A 20,417-nucleotide genomic window follows, 5' to 3' on the forward strand; every position below is an offset into this window, starting at 1 on the left:
TGCCTGTGGTTGATGGAATGCAGGTCTGCTTTGAAACACCGGAGTTCTTTTATTCAGTGTAGGCTACTCACATGACCCTTGCATACCATCATCCATGCACAGCCACCCTTCACAGACTTGACTGGTATTGTTGGATAGTGAGAATAGTGAAGAGGCTGTTGACGTAGACTCAGCAGCAAATATATCATGAGAGTGATACGCATTCATTGAAACAATGCAGGTCTCCTTTTCCTTAATTAATTAAGTAAGTATGAAGACATGTACTCACTGGGCCACCTCAGGTGAAGTTTATAATGTGAGTGTGAGAACACCATCTCTAATACAGCTCAACATTAAAGTATCACAAAAAATGTTGGTTTGTACTTTCTCTTACACTGCATGAATCTGTTTTAATGTCTATATCAGCAATCACACTATTTACAGTATGCATACAAAACCCCAGAATGTGACTACCGTACGTAACTAAACCCCCAGTATGTGACTACAGTATGTGACTAAAACCCCAGAGGTTCAGATGTTTATGCTTGAGCTTCTAACTTTGTTAGTACTCACATGATCTGTAGGACTTGGGCTCGTAGACCATAGTCGTGGATAGTAGTTGTACTCATGATGGGGTGGATATAAGTGCACGCTTGTCAGGGCCTGACTCTACTTAGGCCATTTTGTCAGGAGATCCACTGCTGAGGAGATGATTGGTCTGTGATTCTGAGTGCTGAGCACCGCCCAGTGAGATTTTGTCCTTCATGGCTCACTGTAAGTGAAATGACCGTGTGTGTGTGTGTGTGTGTGTGTGTGTGTGTGTGTGTGTGTGTGTGTGATGTCAGCTGAGCGTATGGGATTTGTGAGGGCTGCTGAGCTGAAGGGACCTGGCAGATTAGGGTCAGCTGGGTTTAGGATCTCAAGTGAAGGGGCCCTTTTCAAACTTCCTTTCTACTTCTCTCTCTCTCTCTCTCTCTCTCTCTCTCTCTGATTATGTGTGTGTGGTGGTGGCAGGGGGTACGTGTGCGTATGCAAGTATGTTGCACACATGTGCACACTAGCTTGTAGTGGTGCACACATTGTTAACATCTGTGAAATTGTAAAACAATTATCAGTGAATCATTTACATTGACACTTATATTTTATATTACTTGGCACTTAGTACAGTGCCTTAGTATGTTTACTTACAATGAACATTGAGTACATCTGAGACCTAACCAAGCTGTAGCTGCTGTAAGTTTTAATATGATTTGGGCAAGTGTCCAATTTACAGTAGGTCACACTAAAAAGGTGTGTCTGGCAACATGCCATTTCTTAACTTTTAAATTATTGATATTAAAACAAGAAATAACTTAATTTGACTCGGGGGACATGTGGTACATAATGCCCAGCCTGTGAAGGCGGCCCACTAAACCAATTCTTATTTCTTACGAGAGCAGAGCAGTTTTCCAAAGCACAGCGTTCCCACTCAGGCCCCTTTCTGTCAGCCTTTTGTTGCTCCGGCTCCGACGTTTGTCTGTGAACAGAGAGCATTATTCATTTACCCGGGGGAACGACTCCCTAATTGAAATTCCGGGCTTTACCAACGGATCGTGACGGCGGGCTTTGCCAGCCTCAGTATTATCCTGTGCCCCATCACCTTGAAAAGTCATGTGTCCCTTTTCAGACAACAACTAAAACGAAAAACAGACCTTAAGAATTTGTAACCGACAAAGCATTACTACTCAGGGCATATAGAGGGGCTGCCCGTTTTTTTTCGAAAATGTGTGCAACGTGTCCAGCTATGGAGCATATGGCAGGCTGTGACCTCAACCCCGAGCGGGTGTCCTCAAAGCTCGCCACTGCTGCACCGTGCTAAGCTGTGCGTGGAATACTAATGCTGACGTGAATGAATCTACGGCACTGTGTGCTAGTGGAGATGACAAGAAAGAGAGTGTTGGGCAGTTTATTAGTCAGTGAACGTAGGCTTGCTCTCCGAGGAGAGAGGCACAATGTCGGGCTTTATCAGCGGCCGCCCCTAATGGAGCATTGCACCGGGGATGACTTCAGGTCCTCATCCAGGTCCATTTTAGATGGTAATGTGGTCCAACACTGCGCTCAGGTTAGTTTCCTGTGCCAGGTTTAGATGGCTGAATGGTGTGTACTTGTGTGAGTTTTTATGTATGTGTGTGTGTGTGTGTGTGTGTCCCAACGCTGGCATTGAGAACCCCACTCTTATCTCTCTTTCAGGGATTGAGCTTTGCCTGCCAGGTTGGCGTTTCTCCATGACGATGGTGGCAAACTTCGTGGTGCTGGGAGGCCAGATGTTGATGCCGGGCTTGGCGGTGCTGTGCGGAGATTGGCAGGTCCTTCAGGCTGTCATCATCTGCCCCCTCTTCCTGATGCTCTCTTACATTTGGTGAGGAGACTCCTCCTGAGCACACCACACGTCTGGCTTCGGACACACACTTAGCCTCTAGTATACATCCTCTATTTGTTTATTTAGTTCTTTAAATTATTCACAAGTCCATCTTCATTTGAAATGTTATATGGTATAAATGATGTATTACAGTAGGTCTATAATCCTTCTGCCTGTTCAAAAGGGCCTTTTAACCGCAGCTAAAACAATAGATGCAGCTGGAACAATAGATTGCATACTGTGTTTTGGATATGCTGGACTGTAATGCATAACATAACATTGGTAATGGACAGTTTCTTAAATAGAACACGAAAAGAAAAATAGCAAAGTGGCCACTGAAATGACTCATGATTATGATTGTTTTTCCTGTCTCTAGTATTCACCATTAACACATCTGCGAGCGACTCCTTCAGTTTCAGCTTTGGAATCGTGATTACACAGGGCACTAAATACACGCTCATGTAGCCCCTCTGTGGTGTCAGGACAGATCAACATACTGTTCCACATGCACAGAGCTTACCCAGGCGCTATTCTCTTCCCCCCCCCCCCCCCTTTAGTCGGGTGAAGGTATGCAGGAAGGTCAGGCCATTTTGAAATCATTTCACAGTTGAGTCAGCAGCTGGAGGAAACTGAAAGGCTTTCAGAGACAGAGCAGCATGTGGTGGAGGATGCAGGGTCCACAACTGGGCCTAATTAATCCACCAGCACACTACAGCTGCCCCCCATTATCACCAGCACACTACAGCTCCCCCCCCCCCCCCATTATCACCAGCACACTACAGCCCCCCCCCCCCCCATTATCACCAGCACACTACAGCCCCCCCCCCCCATTATCACCAGCACACTACAGCTGCCCCCCCCCATTATCACCAGCACACTACAGCTCCCCCCCCCATTATCACCAGCACACTACAGCTGCTCCCATTATCACCAGCACACTACAGCTCCCCCCCCCATTATCACCAGCACACTACAGCTCCCCCCCCCCATTATCACCAGCACACTACAGCTGCCCCCCATTATCACCAGCACACTACAGCTCCCCCCCCCATTATCACCAGCACACTACAGCTGCCCCCCCCCCGTATACCACCAGCACACTACAGCTGCCCCCCATTATCACCAGCACACTACAGCTGCCCCCCATTATCACCAGCACACTACAGCTGCCCCCCCCCGTATACCACCAGCACACTACAGCTGCCCCCCCCATTATCACCAGCACACTACAGCTGCCCCCCATTATCACCAGCACACTACAGCTGCCCCCCCATTATCACCAGCACACTACAGCTGCCCCCCCGTATACCACCAGCACACTACAGCTTCCCCCCATTATCACCAGCACACTACAGCTGCTCCCATTATCACCAGCACACTACAGCTCCCCCCCCCATTATCACCAGCACACTACAGCTCCCCCCCCCATTATCACCAGCACACTACAGCTGCCCCCCATTATCACCAGCACACTACAGCTCCCCCCCCCCATTATCACCAGCACACTACAGCTGCCCCCCCCCGTATACCACCAGCACACTACAGCTGCCCCCCATTATCACCAGCACACTACAGCTCCCCCCCCCCATTATCACCAGCACACTACAGCTCCCCCCCCCATTATCACCAGCACACTACAGCTGCCCCCCCCCCGTATACCACCAGCACACTACAGCTGCCCCCCATTATCACCAGCACACTACAGCCCCCCCCCCCATTATCACCAGCACACTACAGCTGCCCCCCATTATCACCAGCACACTACAGCTGCCCCCCATTATCACCAGCACACTACAGCTGCCCCCGATTACCACCAGCACACTACAGCTGCCCCCCCCGTATACCACCAGCACACTACAGCTGCCCCCCCCGTATACCACCAGCACACTACAGCTGCCCCCCATTATCACCAGCACACTACAGCTGCCCCCCCGTATACCACCAGCACACTACAGCTGCCCCCCATTATCACCAGCACACTACAGCTGCCCCCCCCGTTATACCACCAGCACACTACAGCTGCCCCCCATTATCACCAGCACACTACAGCTCCCCCCCCCATTATCACCAGAACACTACAGCTGCCCCCCCCCCCCCCCCGTATACCACCAGCACACTACAGCTGCCCCCCCCGTATATCACCAGCACACTACAGCTGCCCCCCCATTATCACCAGCACACTACAGCTGCCCCCCATTATCACCAGCACACTACAGCTGCCCCCCATTATCACCAGCACACTACAGCTGCCCCCCCCCGTATACCACCAGCACACTACAGCTGCCCCCCCCGTATACCACCAGCACACTACAGCTGCCCCCCCCCATTATCACCAGCACACTACAGCTGCCCCCCCATTATCACCAGCACACTACAGCTGCCCCCATTATCACCAGCACACTACAGCTGCCCCCCCATTATCACCAGCACACTACAGCTGCCCCCATTATCACCAGCACACTACAGCTGCCCCCCATTATCACCAGCACACTACAGCTGCCCCCCCATTATCACCAGCACACTACAGCTGCCCCCATTATCACCAGTCATATCATCCAGTTCAGCTACAGGCACAAGCTAAAGTCTTATATTTTTGTGTTGACTTTGATGAAATCTACGTGACTCAGACGTGGGTTTGCGCCTCATCACTTCTGTCTGTCTGTCTGTCTGTCTCTCTGTCTGTCTCACACCCCTTTCAGGATTTTCCCAGAATCCCTGCGCTGGCTGCTTGCAACTCAGCAGTACGCCCGCTCCAAATGGCTCATGACTCGCATTGCCAAAAAGAACAAAGCCAATCTGGAGAAGGACGCAGACGAGCTCATGACAGGTACGGCCAGGCTGGACAGCCATCTGAATGTGCTGGTGCATTGTGCTGAGACTAGAGCCACAGAATGCAGTTAGTGATTTACTGACAGGATACGTCATGTGTGATTTATATGGTCTAGGATGAAAATAAACAATGGTTACTGTGGAATAAAATGGAGGAGACATCGTCTTTTCTGTCTTTTTTTTTTTTTTGTTATTGTCTTTTTTTATCATTATAATGATTCCTAGGTTTGGTGGATGTATTAATTGCACATGTTACTATCACTATGAGGTTTGTGGGACTTCAACCCACAGTCAAAGGCATGGGGACATACTATTAGTTTTTTTTCATGTTTGTTTATGAATGAGAGGCACATTTCTAACCAGCACATCTATATATTTTCTTCCGGATGCTCTCCTTAAATCAAACTACAGTCGCATGTAAATCTGGGAGACTTTGTTATGGTCTCTGATGCCTACCTAGTCTTTTTTTTCAAACGAAGCAGTAGAAGAGTGGAAAGCATCTGACCTATTCCCCTGCAGTGTGCGCATGGTAGACTGGCAGAGGGAGAGGAGCCCCCTCAGGTCCCTCTGGACCTGTATACATGTACATAGCCTCCCAGACTTAAGCTCATTATGGCTTTCATAGGCAGGAAGCCACAGGACAGATGGGCAAAGGTCAATCACTTTGGCTCCACTCAGGGCCTTTGATGCGCCCACAATGCCATGGTAACCCTTTCAGCAGCAGACATAGATGGCTGTTGATTGATTAAATATACATCTAGTTTCACATGACCGCAACCTGAAACATGGAGTCACCTAAGATGAACTGAAGCTGACAATTTGACTATTTTAGAAATATGCCATGCCTTTAAAGACTGGTCAAAGGCACATTTTTTAAATTGTGTCATTGCATTTTCCATGTAAATTGTAATGTGCAGATCCATATGACTGTGTATATGTTGGGTACCTGTAAAGTTAAGATGTATATGATCGGCATCCCCCTGTAGAAATGGATAGTGGAAACCTTTTTGCCCTGTGTAGGTGCCCTCACTGGGAAGAGACGGTTTGAGTCTCCTCTCTGTGTTTTGTTTCTGCTTTTTCATTTTGGCAGTGCAGATGGTATCAATTTCTGCATTGTCATTATCACAAGCTCACCCGCAGTACAATGTGTTGGTGTAATTGTGCCCATTTGACTGTAGGCGTGTATACTTGGGTGGCATGTGCGATCTGAAACAGGTTGTCCCTTATCCTCTGTGATTTCAGAGTTGCACCAGGCCCTGCAGAAGAAGCCCAAGAAGACCTGCATTGTTAAAATGGTTGGCACCCGAAACCTGTGGAAGAACATCGTGGTGCTCTGTGTGAACTCGTAAGTGTGTCTCTCTCCATGTTTTATAGTGTGTGGTTTTGTTTACAAGGGTTTCACACTTTGTTTTAGATCACATCATCCTGCTCGGGTATGACTGTTGTTGTTGTTGTTGTTGTGTTTTTCTTAAAGATGCATTTTGTTGATCATCTGTGTGTTTGTCCATTGTGCTTATTTTGAAAGTGTGTTCGTGTGTGTGCACACACATTACTGTTTACTGTGCAGTGAGGGATTGGTATTGACGTGTCGGCTTAGAATAGCACTGATCCATTGCTTTCAGTGCTGTCTGTGCAGCATTCGCTCCATTTCCCTATGGAGTGTGACACACACACACACACACACACACACACACACACACACACACACACACACATTTACTATTGTAAAGTGTCCATAGAGTCCCAGGCTTGTGCTTGCCAGTGTGTATTTGGCTGAAATTAAAGATTGAATGGGGTGTGGACCAATTATTTTTCAGCTAATTACTTTTCCGATTTTCCCCATCACTCTTTTCCTCCCTGCCGCTCGCTGGCCAGTATCTCTCCTCCCCTCTTCCTCCCCATCTCTACCTCCTTCCTCCTCCACTCTCCGCTGTTTCATTTCATTATTCTAATTGCTCATTGAATTTCCATTTTCTTTGGTGGACTGTATTGGCACAGTAACTTATTTTAATGAAACGCACATCTCTCTGTCCCTGTTTTCTCTCCCTGGCCCTCCCGCCATCTCCTCAGGTTGACCGGTTATGGCATCCACCACTGTTTTGCGCGCAGCATGATGTACCAGGAGGCCCAGGAGACCACCATGTTCCACAACTTCTACGCGGACTACTACGTGATGGCGGGCATCGCCGTGGCCTCCTGCATCGCGCTGTGCCCGGCTGTGGGGCTGATGGGTCGGCGCGGAGGCCTCCTCATGTTCATGATCATCACCGCCCTAGCCTCACTGCTGCAGCTGGGTCTGCTCAACCGTGAGTACGGCACACAACCACGCCACTGAGAGAACAAACACACATGTAGTTCATATACACATACTTACACATACTGTACATACATACACACATCCGTACACCCACACCACAAGTAAGAGAGCAAAACATTCTGGTGTATACACTGCTGCTGGTGTTTACCGGCAACTGTATATACCATCGGTTTACACTCTCTCACATTCAAACATTTCACCTAGATATTCTCAAGCACATAATAAGTGCATAAAGTTCATGTGTTTGCATGTTGGCCGTGCAGTGTCAGAGCAGGTTCATTGTTGTTGAATTGAAAAGTGAACACCCAGGTTTTGTTCAGCCAAAGGCGGTGGTGATATTAATTATGGGTGTGCTGTGAAACTGTTTCTCACAGACACGGTGTCCTGGAAATATCCACAGATGTAGAGATGCTACACTGTGATTACTGTTGCATAATGTTTTTTAAAGTCGTTTCTTGCGTGCTTGTGTGGGTGTGGATGAATATAACTTGACATGTATAGCCATTATAGCCATCTGGCTTGATTCACAGCTTGGCTGACTTAGCATAGCATATTTCACTTGTTTCTTGCCTATTCTTATACTCTACAGAATCTTATGATTTCTACAGAAGTGGCTGCAGTATAGTCACCGTCTTTGATGTGCCATTTCAGATGATTAGCTTGAGAATGACCTTAAATGGGCTAGTTATGGGTTGTTGGTTCTCAATTACAATGAGACCATGTGGCTGCGGAGACCTGTGAGTACAGTTTGTGTGTAATGATTTGGCTCATGGCTAATGTTTAACATGATTCTGGTGAGTGAGGTTAAGGTGAGGCTTATGGTTCAGGCTATGTACGAGAGAAAGTGTCTGTTTCTAACTTTTTTTCTGCCTTTATTTTCTCCCAAATGTTTTCCCCCCACATCATTCAATGCTGAATCCAGTACTGGGAAAGTACAGCGTTCAACTAAACATAGGTAAGTAAGAATGTTGGTTCACACAAATAACCTATGAATTACATTACTCCATGAATATATTATTCTGTAAATACTAGCTATGAACATGCTATAAGTCTAAGTGGTTAGAAACACAGCGTATCTCAGTGCTGTACTCATCAAACTCATCTCTTGCTAGCATGCTAGTGTTGTCTTGCACTTCTCCCCCTTCACATTTAGCGTAGCCTTTTTTAGCATGGAGTAAGGGAGGTTGATATGTTCAAGTTGAAGTCTGTAAAAGGCCCACCTTGGCCATTGCTTCATATAGCATATAGAAAGGTGTTATAGTGTCTTGGGTTCGTCAGTTTTGTTCACTGACCGTTTGTTCAGCTGGTATGTCTCTGAAAAAGTTGTTTTTTGTTTTGATAGCAATATTGTAAACTACATACGGTATACACATTGGGGTACATATTTGGTGTGTTGTTATAACAACCAGAGGGAGTCTTTGACATCCTATAAAATGGTCCATAACATGTTTTTAGAGTACTCTGATAGATAGGAGTGAGACACAGCTCACATATGGGGGAACTACATGCATGCATCCAAGTTGCTGAAACACCTACAAGTCTTTAGGCGGGCAAGGATTGGGCAGGGGAGTAGCCTAACTCCGCCCCAAACTCCCACTGCCCAATCGTTGCCCTCCTCATAGCAGGTTGCTTTCAGAACAAGCTTGTATTCTGGGATTGCGCTGAGCTGTGTCTTACTGTTCCCTCGGAGAACCGAGGTTTCAAAGAAACGGGACGTTCTCCTTCGTGAGACGCAGCTCACATATGGGGATGTGGAAAAGCTCCCAGAATGTGCGGAGCTATAAAAACAACCTGCTTCTCTCCCAGGGAAACCCAGTAGGCAAACACCAAGCCTACTTGCAAAACACACTGCACAAACGATGGTGCTGTGACATCTTAAAGATTATAGCGAATGAATGTATGAGAATTCGCCCAATTAGCAGCTAAACAGTCGCCATACTGCGTGGAGAGTAGGCGCCTTTTGTTTCATAGGAGGCTTTGGTAACCCGCACAATCCAGTGTGAAAGATGTTGTTTTAAAAAAGCCTGACACTGTGCGGAAATTGGACATAAGGCGTGTAATCTCCATACCTCATCAGAGGAAAACAGTGGGGGGGGCAGAAAGAAGCTCGATATGTACTGAAGAGTGAGCTGCAGTCACAAGCTTAGACAAAAAAGCAGGGTTTGTCCATGGAAGCACCTTAGAATTATCTGTGGCTCACTGAGTGCAATGGGGTCTCAATGAGATCGTGTGCAGTTCACCCAGTCCTTTAGCTGTTGTGAGAGCCAAAAGCAGTGCCACTTTACATGAGAGGAATTTTGTGTAAGGGCTCCAAAATCACAGAGAGCATCCATCACCAGGGGGAGATCCCATTGTGGGACTACAGACCGTGGGGCCGGCCTGAGGCGCAGTACCCCCCTTAGAAAACTAGTAACCAATAGATGTGGACCTGGCGACACAATTGAAACCTACTGTCGGCGCGCTTCGAAAATGGCAATGTGAAAAAACGCGTCTTTGAGATCTTCCATGGTAAACCGGTCTCTTTGGTGTATGGAGGTTAACACCTTACGATGTGTTACCACTTTGAAGGTATAGTGACGTAAGTGCTTGTTGAGGCTTAGCCTTACGTTTAACATAACTGAGGGGGAGCAAACATAAGGCTACTTTTGTGCTCACATTCTAGCTGCCATGTGGCTATGTCGGGTAGGAAACCTGAACCCATCTGAGCCCACAAGCTTTGCCTGAGGGTGAGCCAAGGGCCTGGGGCAAAGGGCTGCCTGGCCCAGGGGTTTTGGCACCGTGGGCGTGAAGCAGCTGCAGCTTGTTGTGGTTGCGGCTGTTCCCTCTTGGGGGTTCTGCAGCCCTGCTGTCTTGCGGACGGCCTGTGAGTGGAGGGAGCAGGGGGCGCGCGGGCGGGCGAGGCCCTGGGTGATTGCTTACGAGGAACATTCCTCACAGGGCTTCCCCCTTTATAGCTTTGGCCAAAAAAAGCCACCTGCATCTCAATGACGGCTGGATAGAACAGGCCTGTTGAGGAGATGGGCTGATCCAAGAAAATGCACTCCATCCCTATCGCCTCAGTGCAACCACAGCCATGCCCATTGTCTGGCCCGTGGACTCACTGGAGCAGTGGGCGGTGCGCATAATGTAGTCAGACACAGTGCGGATCTCCTTAACAGGCTCCCCCTTGTCCGACATGTCTGGTATGTCCTCCTCCAGCTCGGCAAGGTATACAAATAACATGGACACTACATTTTGGGCTCTTGCTGTCTGGGCGGTGGACCTATAGATTTGATCCAGTGTAGCAGTCTGCTAGTTGGGTTAGAGGAAGGCAGGTCTGATGCCAGTGTTGACGGATGGTGCCCAGATAGCTAGCTAGAGGCAGTCATGCCAGGCAAGTTCGTTGGCCGTTTCCATGTCCTGGAACAGATGGAAGCCTAAAATAGGGACCTTAGCTGACTAGACTCAACGCAGTCAGGGAATAGTGGAATTCCATGCCGTGATGAAGACTGTATCACAGGCAGGAATTTGCCATCCATCCGATTCCCTTTTGGTGACGGGGGCTACGGGCCAATAAACTCCCAGGCGCACTGCAGCTCTGCGGCAAGTGTCCAAAAATGTGGACCTGACTGTGGTGTGCTGGCGGCCTGGAGAGGATGAGGCCAAAGGTAAGACACCACAGTGCTCCTCCCCCATGTTTTGCTCCATGTCCTCATCAGAGGCTAAGAGGGAGATTTCTCAATATATGTTCTTCTCTGTACTTGTATTCCCATGGACTTGTCTCTGGACATCAGTCACAGCCCAAGTACTGTTCCAATTCAAAAGTTAGTCAAGTATAGATCAAATACCCGGAAGTGTTCTCGACTCGATGTGGGCAGCACGGTGGCTCAGTGGTTAGCACTGTCGCCTCACAGCAAGAAGGCCCTGGGTTCGCATCCCGGTCCTTCCAGGTCGTTCCAGGTCCTTTCTGTGTGGAGTTTGCATGTTCTCCCCGTGCCTGCGTGGGTTTACTCCGGGTAATCCGGTTTCCCCCACCATCATAAAGACATGCACTGCATCGTATGAATATGAATGAATGTTGGTGGTGGTCAGAGGGGCCGTAGGTGCTGATTGACAGCCACGCTTCTGTCAGTCTGCCCCAGGGCAGCTGTGGCTACTGATGTAGCTTACCACCACCGGTATGACTGTGTATGAATGACTACTGGACTCTGGACTCTGTAAAGCGACTTCGGGTATTTAGAGAAGCGCTATATAAGATTGAATTGATTGATTGATTGATTGACTCAGGGTTTTTTTGTCAAGGATGTATCACGAGGTGACTTGTGTGGACTTGGGTAGTCAAATATCCCAGAATGCATTTCACACAAAGTAGCGTCAGGTAGCAGCAATGGCAGCAGAGGAACCAACTGCAAACGATGGGCAGTGGGTTGCGAAGCTCATGACCAGGGCGGAGTTAGGCTACTCCCCTGCCCAATTGTTGCCCGCATATAGACTTGATTGTTGGTGTTTCAGTGACTTAGATTTGTGCATCTAGTTCCCCATATGTGAGCTGTGTCTCATGAAGTGGCTGAAGGAACATTTTCAACAGTTTTGGGATGTACCCCTGAAACGCATTTATCACCACCAGCAGGCTCAAGTCATCCTTATATTTCACCTGATTACGGTTTTCCTTTCTTCTGAATTGATGGTTGAATACATTTTTCTCTCTCTGTGCACCGTGTTGTTTTTATGTTGTTGCCAATAATTGCTTTTTCATTTGTGTGCTCAGCCATCACTGTTATTTCATTGTGCTTAGAAGAGGCAGCCTATTAACCAGCCATTTCAATGGGAGACGGGGCTATTGACCCAGAGAACGGCTTTCTCATGCTTATTTCCTTACAAGCTACAACAAATGAAAGACGAAATCGAAGGAGCCCCTCTCTACTGGTGTGCACAGGCTGTAGCTCTGTTCATGAGAACCTCAGGGCCTCATGTTTCCTCATGTCATTCCGTTGTGATTACGAGCTGGCCATCTAATAAACACTTTTCGAATGTACACCCTCCAATAGCATAGTGTTTTGTAACCAAATTGCTTGCTAGGTCTGACCGACCACCAATTCAGCCTTCTATTGTTATTGTGGAGTTAAGGTGTTTTGTCGCATTTGCCTCCCCCCGTTCCCCAACACACACACACACACACACACACACACACACACACACACACACACACACTCACCTTAGTGATTCATGCACCGTGCTGATCTCGACAGTCTCAAAAACCATACCAACAAGCATTGCAACAGCCTTCCGGGCCGGGTATATCATTCCTCGGACTGTAAACCCATTCTTATTGCAGTTTCATTTTGAAAGGATTAAAGAGCCCACTGAGATATCCGCTCTTTTTAATGAGTCTGACTTCAAGGTCTAATTAGAAACGAGTGGATAGTGCTTTTCCCCTGCCTCCCATTGGCCAGTGAGTTGTCCGGGCCTGAGTGATCCTCTCTCCTCTGCCCTTCTCCTCGGCCTAATCCACGACGTGAGCTCCCAGGCTGCTCTCCGGGAGAAGAGGAAGACTCTGTAGCTCACAGCCCCCCTGTCGAGCTGACACAACAAGAGATAACAACCGAAATGTTCCATCTTTTAATATAACTAACTAATTTAGTTGACTGTTCTGTGTTTTTACTGCCTCTGGGTAAATGCAGTAGCTAAATGAATGTGGTGTATGTAATAAGCTGACATAGCTACATGTTTGCTTTGAAACTTGCCTACACTTGGCTACTTCTTTCACACAACTTCGCACAACTTCCATATATATCTTTTCTCTTTGACAGGAGAGGAAACATAGATTTGAAAAGACTTATTAGATACAGTATAAACTTTTAAGATAGTAGCATGATCAGTGACTGCAATATCAACACAAGACACTGATATACATTTTTGTCAAACTAGCCCTGTTTCACTCACTGAAACGTTACATAATATCCTTAATTATTCACTGTATGTTATTTTCTTCCTTTAATGTGTCCTGAAGAGCGGGTGTGGGGGGTTATTTTAGACAGCTGAATGACTCATCTGCCCTGTCCTCTCTCTCTCTCTCTCTCTTTCCCTCTTTTCTTTCAGAGCGGTCTGACACACTGAAAACCAACTTCTCGGTGGCATTCTCCATCATTGGCATGTTCTCCTCCCACGCAGTCAGCAATCTGAGTATCTTTTTCTGTGCAGAGATCACCCCCACAGTTATCAGGTGAGCACAGCCTGCAAAACCATTCCAAAATGAGAATGGCATGCACCAAGTGAGCCTTGTGGGGATGCTCAGGGTACAACAAATTATGTCCTTGGACAAAGGCATTAGATGAACCTCAGAGGTAATTGCGCAAAGGGGCAAAAATCAATAGTGATTACAGTCAAGGTTAGTGTATTTTGAGTGGGGGGAATGTGTGGATTTGACATTTGTAGAAATGATTTGACATCATGTTGAGAAAATTCAGTTAGTTTCAAATTTCCATCAAGCATCCACACCCAGGGGGGGAAATGAGGACATTTGAGAGGGTATACATACACCCTGTTTGTTTGGCTTCTCTAGGCAAGCCAGACACAGACTGAATTTGCATTTCTTTTATTGTGCAGGAAAGGAACATGTTGTGTTGAAAAAATGGCCTAGTGTGCCCCCTGCTGGTCACATGAAAGTCAAGGATAATTATTTGTATTGCTGACTTCTGGTTTATTTGGGGCCTTTATTCAGATAGGACAGTTAAGAATGACAGAAAATGAGTGGGAGAGAGAGAGAGAGAGAGATTGGGAGTGGGTTTTGGAAATTACCACAGGTCAAATTGGAGCCTGGGTCCCTGTGGGCGTATGTGGTTGGGAAGCGAATGATGCGTCACAGCCCCCCATATATATGTTCTGACCTACAGATTTTAAATCAACATTTACTGAGGATATGATGTAGTGCCTACATGCATAGGGCAATGTGTGAGTGCGCAGTAACATTGTACAGGTTGAGATACATGCTAAGGCTTTACAGAAAAAGTGTTGCTGTATGAAATATGATATTAATGGTCGAAGTCGTATGCAATGAACTGTCTGACTGTGATGCTGTGCAGGGGTGGAGGCCTTGGCCTGGTCCTTGCCAGTGCAGGGTTTGGCATGCTGACCGCACCCATCATGGAGCTGCACGACCAGAAGGGCTACTTCCTGCACCATGTCATCTTTGCCTGCTGCACACTCATCTGCATCATCTGCATCCTGCTGCTGCCAGAGACACGCTACCAGCCACTGCCCGAGACACTGGAAGAAGGCGAGGGCTACACGCGACAGCCCCCGCGCAAGCTTGGCGAGCAGCACTTCCTGCTAACCAGGTCAGACAGCCGCGACTACACCCGCGTCCGCGACACACCGCCGCATGAGGCTGCTGCCACGGCCGCGTCCACGATGGACTCCACCGCCTCCTCGGCCGTCGACCTCACCATGCCCTCCGTCCTCGTCAAGGAGGATGTCACTATCCAGCCAGCGGCGGCCGATGCGCCCGACTCGAAGATGAAGCCTCCGGCCGTAGAGGATGCAAAACCGTGCACCGCAGCCCCTGCCACAGAGAAGGCTGAGGAGAGTCTCACCACTGAAATTGCCACTGAGGACCATCCCACTGACACTCATGCCAAGGAGCATCCCATCTCTGACGCCACAGAGCCAATCCAGCTCACGTCCATAGAGCCTGAGCTCACTCTGGACAGCAGCACTCCCCTCCTCATCAACTCCATTATAGTCAACTCCCCCAGTGATCCTGTACCAGACCTCACCCCTCCCTTCTCACCAACCCCCCCTGACATAGACTCAGTATCCCCTGCAAAAATAGAATCCCCCACTGCCCATGTAACGGACGCCGTGCCCATGGCTAAGAATGATATGATAGGTTCAGATTTAATCGCTTCTTCCTCACCCGACCCAGTGGCCCAGGCCACTCTCATCAATGCTTCATCCCCAGCCATTGGGAATACTCCCGCTCATGTTGCCAGTGATCACAGCCTTCCCCCGGACATGGAAACAAACATTTCCTTCATGAATGACACCATAGCCCCCTCTGCAGTGGACATCACCTCTCATAGTTCATCTGATCCTGCCTTGTCCCCCGCTCATGACACCCTTGCCCCCCCTGTCACAGACCATAGCACTTCTGGTGTGGTAGACTCCGTACCTCTAACCCTAGTGGACTCACCCGTACCCACTTTGAAGGAGAGTTTGCCTGCCACCATTCCACCTGTCCCATCCTCTTCCCCTCCCCTTTCAAGAGACTTTGTCTCTCTATCCATCATACCTCCTTCACCGATGGACCCTACCATCACACCAGTCTCTACCACTCCCTGCCACGTAGGTGCTGCTCCCACTCCCACTCCCATTCCCTCTCCCACTCCCACTCCCCTTCTCACAGTGGACTCAACCACTCCTCTGGTAACAGACACTTTCCAAGACCTTGCAGCAGACTCTGCTGTACCCTCTCCTCCAGGGACGTCTCCCCCTTTCAGCATGGACTGCACTGTTTCCACTCCCATAGACTCTGGCCTTACAGCTGCTGACGCCGCCACTGCCAATGGAGTGGCGTCCTCGTGATACCCAGTTGCCCTCTCTACAGAGGAGACTAGCCTTTCCCCCACAAGTGGTTGTGACACAGGAGGGAACTCATGTCACCACAGGAAAGGGGGCAAGGGTCATCAAAAGAGCCAGTTTGGAGCTTCCAGTGTGCAACCAATGAGCTGCTTTCCTGACAGAGGTTTACCCGGAAAGGGATTGGGGAAAACTTGAGGAAAATCTGGGGAGGAAAGGTGAATCATTCATTGTTGTAGCATCTCTTTCCCTCCTCCAAACAGTGAATAACACTCTGGTTATTGTGATTGGGCTGCACTGGTGTCCGTCAGTTAGTTCCAGGTTACTATTGGCACATCAAAGACCTGCTTGTTGAAAATGAAGGAAAGTCCTAAGCTGTGTAAAGGTATATTTTAGGCATCTGTTGCCGCCATTGTGAATAGTGCCAAGAGAACTTGACTTTGTGGAAAACCACAGTGGATTAAATTGGCATAGACTAAAATACAGAAAACAAATTGTAGTGAAGTATACAAGATTTAGTCAAATATTGTTTTTATTTGATGAGCAAAAAATTATTTAGCAGCTTTTGAAAAGTACACGAGTGAAACCAAACAACAAACCAAGGTGATATGCAGCAGCCCAAAAAAAAGGATACTTTTTAAAGGGAATGGGTTAGGGTGGCATTGCCATGTCATATGACATGAAATGGTGAAGGAAAAAAAAAACTATGATGTTTGGAGGTTGCGTTGATCTAACATATTTGTAGACCTCAAATGTAAACTGCGTGTGCAGCTTTGTGTGTTCCAAAGCTTTACTAGAGCCACACCCCAACAATGAATAGTCTGCCATGCCCATGCAAACCTAAAACAAACAGAACACCTTTCTAACACTGTTTACTCAGTCTGAGGGAGCTGAATGGTGGGTTTAGATGAAGGAGAGTTGTGGATTCCTCATGAAGGACTGTTTCATACATGTTCTTATTTTTACACTGGAACTTTCTTACGGTTTGTCAGGCCAGTGTATGCAATTGAATTCTTGTGAATGTGGTAACCTTGGTATAAGAAAACTGTGTACTGTATGCTGTTGTGCTACCAATGTTGAGCTTGAGTACAAAAAAAAATGTATTTTGCAACTTTATCTTTTCAATGGCCTGCCCCTAGTGCATTACACCAAGGGACTCTGTTACCATATCTGTGTGAATGTAAGTGGCACTTTATCTTTCACAAAATTGCAACACAGCATGTAACCGTGACAAGAAAATGTGAATCTTTCCCTCACTACAAAGTGACAAACGTGAACGTTATTTTCTCAAAGACTCAAAGAACTTTGTATTTAGCATCTGTCAGTGTATGTGTCACATTTTGTGATTGCCACGTACACATATGAATGTTTGTTTATATACTACAGCATATACACCACTTACTGAAGTCTTTCTTGTATATGCTGTAATATACATACATAAAGTTGTACTCAGTTGATCAGCAATAATTGGTGTATTTATAAAAGGTGACACATATACTGCCATATATTTAAATACGATCCAACCTCTGTTTTAACATCTTAATATCTATTAATATAAAGTACTTATTTCATTGTGAAAATGATGGTGGAACTCAAAAGAGGGCTGGCGTACTTGTGATTTGCTGATTTTGATACGTAGGAAAAAAATATGAATGTGCTTATTTTTGAAAATCAAATTCTGGTGGCCATGTACCAAAATCTGTGATTTGTTGGTGATATCTGCTGATCTGCTTTACCAGAGGGCAGACTGCAGAGCAGCGTGCCATAGTCACAGTTTACAGTAGTCCATTTATGTGAGCAGCAGAGATGTGACATTGGAACAAAATGTGACTGAACTCAGTGTTTTCATAATCATTTCAGTGCTTCTTCCACTCTTCTAGCATATCGTTATCACCATGGAATAGCCAGGGGGGGGGGGGGGGGGGGGGGGGGGGGGGGGGGGGACTACATATTTTCTAAAACTGGGAGATTCAGTATGTGGTAACTGTGTAACGTAATGCTAACAGTAAGGTATTGCAGTGACAGGTGTAGCTTGGTGTTTTATCACTTCAGTTTGTGTTATTCAGTGAACAATGTCAGTTAGCTTTGGTACAAGCCAATGACAACTCTGACCTAGAGTAGATGTGTTGTTAAGACAGAATGGCTATTTTTTTATGCAATTGACAAACCTGCAGACGAGGGCCCAAATCCGTCTGCACTCCAGTGGGTAAACTGTTACTAGTAAACTTCTCAAGTGGATCGCTGTGGATTTAACCTTATTGTGAGAATTGTACAATAATAATATGGTGAGCATCACACTGAAGGAAGCCATGATTTTAAAAAGACAAACAGCGAGAACCCTGAAGAGATTGCCCAGATGATTCTAGCATTAGCTTTGGCCAGTTTGGGCCATAGCCTGCCCCGCCACCACTCCAGAGGTAGTGGTTTTGGAGTTATCTGGACGAGCTGGTCACTGACTCAGGTTGCGTAGAACCTGTGTGATGGAAATCCACTGATAAAGTGCCCTTTGATTACCAAGCACTCTTTTTACTAGATGGCTGTTTTTTTTGTGTTTGTTTTTTTGTAAATAGTCCCCTTCATATAGCACAACCAATTGTCTTGAATGTGCTTTTTCTCACTGCAGCGATACATGTTTTTTTTTTATCAACAAGAAATCATGCAAAGCCTACGAAGCACATCTCTTCTTGCTAAGGGGGGGGGGAAATGTGGCAGTCCCAGTAAAGGCCTAAGATCCCAGTACTATCTACAGCAGATAGGTGCTAGTATGCAGTCCCTCAGCTACTTAAAAAATTACCACGGAGACTGTCGCAGGGTTACCAGCCATATTTCAGCAAACCACTTGAACCTGCTCATCCAGGGAAGACATCCAGGGGTTTGGTATAACACGTGAATAAGGATGTGTTGGAGATGTGGATGAACTGTATTAAAGCCAACTGAATAGTCATCACTCATTGTCAGTGCAACATGACATGACATGCTCGTATTAACCAAAATGTAACAAAACTAACCAAGGCTCACTCACATCTTATAAGCATACCTTTAAAAGCAAAGGGTTACTTTCTTAGTACCCTGTGTACAACCATTGTACCCGTTGTACAAATGATTTGACAGCCTATGAAAGTACACACTCCAAGAATGTATTCTCAAGACGAAGAGCACGACAGAATAACCACTCCAGAGACACCCTGAGAGGTAGACTGAGAGCAGAGTGTGAATGAATGTAAACCACTGATGGCTCATGTTTCATTGCCCTTGTAAGTTTTTTTTTCCTTTTTTTAACACAGATAATGCACTTGTACATAAGCCATACATGCTGTTGTAATAAACTTCACTATTTATTGATTACCTACAAATGTTTGCGTGTTGTGTATGGGGTGGGGTCTAATACTTTGGTATCCTGTAAATTAGAAATATAGATTTGGAAACTAGTTTACAATAGTTGGGGACTTTCCAACTAGAATGCTTTAATTGCAGAACTCGTAAACACTTGGCCATGTCCTTTACAAAATCAAACATAATCTATGTAAACCTATGAGTAGGCAAATGGGCCTTGTCTAGATACGTAAGTAGTCAACCATCTGATGAGGTCATGTCATCGTTTACAGTATCTGCCCTTCTTTGCCCTATAGTTTGTCCTTTTCTATTACTTTGCCTAACATTGGTTCACTGCAGTAACCCATTGGATTTTCTTTTACTGTCTCAATATGACTTTCATGGATACATTCATAACAATTAATTACAGTTTACAGTCACGTAAAGACATATATCTCATATAGAGGGGTATAAGTTAATAGCGCATATTGTCAGAATATGACAATTTCACTATTTAATTTCTGACCTAAATTAAGTTATTTCATTTTTGTTTAATGATCAGGTATATTGTTGATATGTGAATGTTTTTGTGAAGATGTGCTTTGTGTAACATTTATAAGTCTTTTTTTCAACAGTGACAACATTCTATTACATAAGCTACGACACATACAAGCCATCAAATGTGCAGATTTTTATTGAATCCGTTTCAGTACGTCACTGACTATACATTTCACATAGATGCCAGGCTTCCTCTTAGAGTAAAATGTGTATTATAAAATGAGGTAGCCTAATAAATGAACACAAGTGCACCTTGCTCAGCATTTTCCTTCAAGGGGTGAGCTAAGGGCCTTCACCAATGAATGTTTTTCCTCAAGTCAGATGAAGCAACCTAAATAACTTACTAGAATTGCTGAATTTACAGAACATTGATTCATTTATAAACTGGCTAAATGCTACCACAACACTGGGGGTCTCTGGAGTGATGAACAATGCATTTCTTTACTCAAGGTTTGAAGTATAGTCCCA

General features: G+C 46.4%; 1 protein-coding gene across 1 annotated transcript; it reads left to right on the plus strand.

Annotated features, from left to right (window-relative positions):
• The first annotated feature begins 1,031 nt into the window (after positions 1–1,031).
• LOC105899400 lies at positions 1,032–18,000 on the plus strand. The gene is made up of 7 exons (XM_031563348.2): positions 1,032–2,377; positions 5,077–5,204; positions 6,449–6,551; positions 7,277–7,512; positions 8,446–8,478; positions 13,602–13,725; positions 14,585–18,000. Exons 1-7 carry the CDS (start codon positions 2,052–2,054, stop codon positions 16,083–16,085), a joined length of 2,451 nt encoding a protein of 816 aa, XP_031419208.1. The 5' UTR covers positions 1,032–2,051; the 3' UTR covers positions 16,086–18,000.
• Positions 18,001–20,417: the final 2,417 nt, after the last annotated feature.

The sequence above is a fragment of the Clupea harengus genome, chromosome 25 (assembly GCF_900700415.2).
Source record: "Clupea harengus chromosome 25, Ch_v2.0.2, whole genome shotgun sequence".
In the NCBI taxonomy this organism is placed as follows: domain Eukaryota; kingdom Metazoa; phylum Chordata; class Actinopteri; order Clupeiformes; family Clupeidae; genus Clupea; species Clupea harengus.

What these genes read in the sequence shown, in the direction of transcription:
- LOC105899400 (XM_031563348.2), top strand. Translation starts at nt 2,052, where the DNA reads ATGGTAATGTGGTCCAACACTGCGCTCAGGTTAGTTTCCTGTGCCAGG. An exon ending in CGCAGACGAGCTCATGACAG is followed by an intron (nt 5,205 to 6,448) that starts GTACGGCCAGGC and finishes CTGTGATTTCAG; the next exon opens with AGTTGCACCAGGCCCTGCAG. An exon ending in CAGCGTTCAACTAAACATAG is followed by an intron (nt 8,479 to 13,601) that starts GTAAGTAAGAAT and finishes CTTTTCTTTCAG; the next exon opens with AGCGGTCTGACACACTGAAA.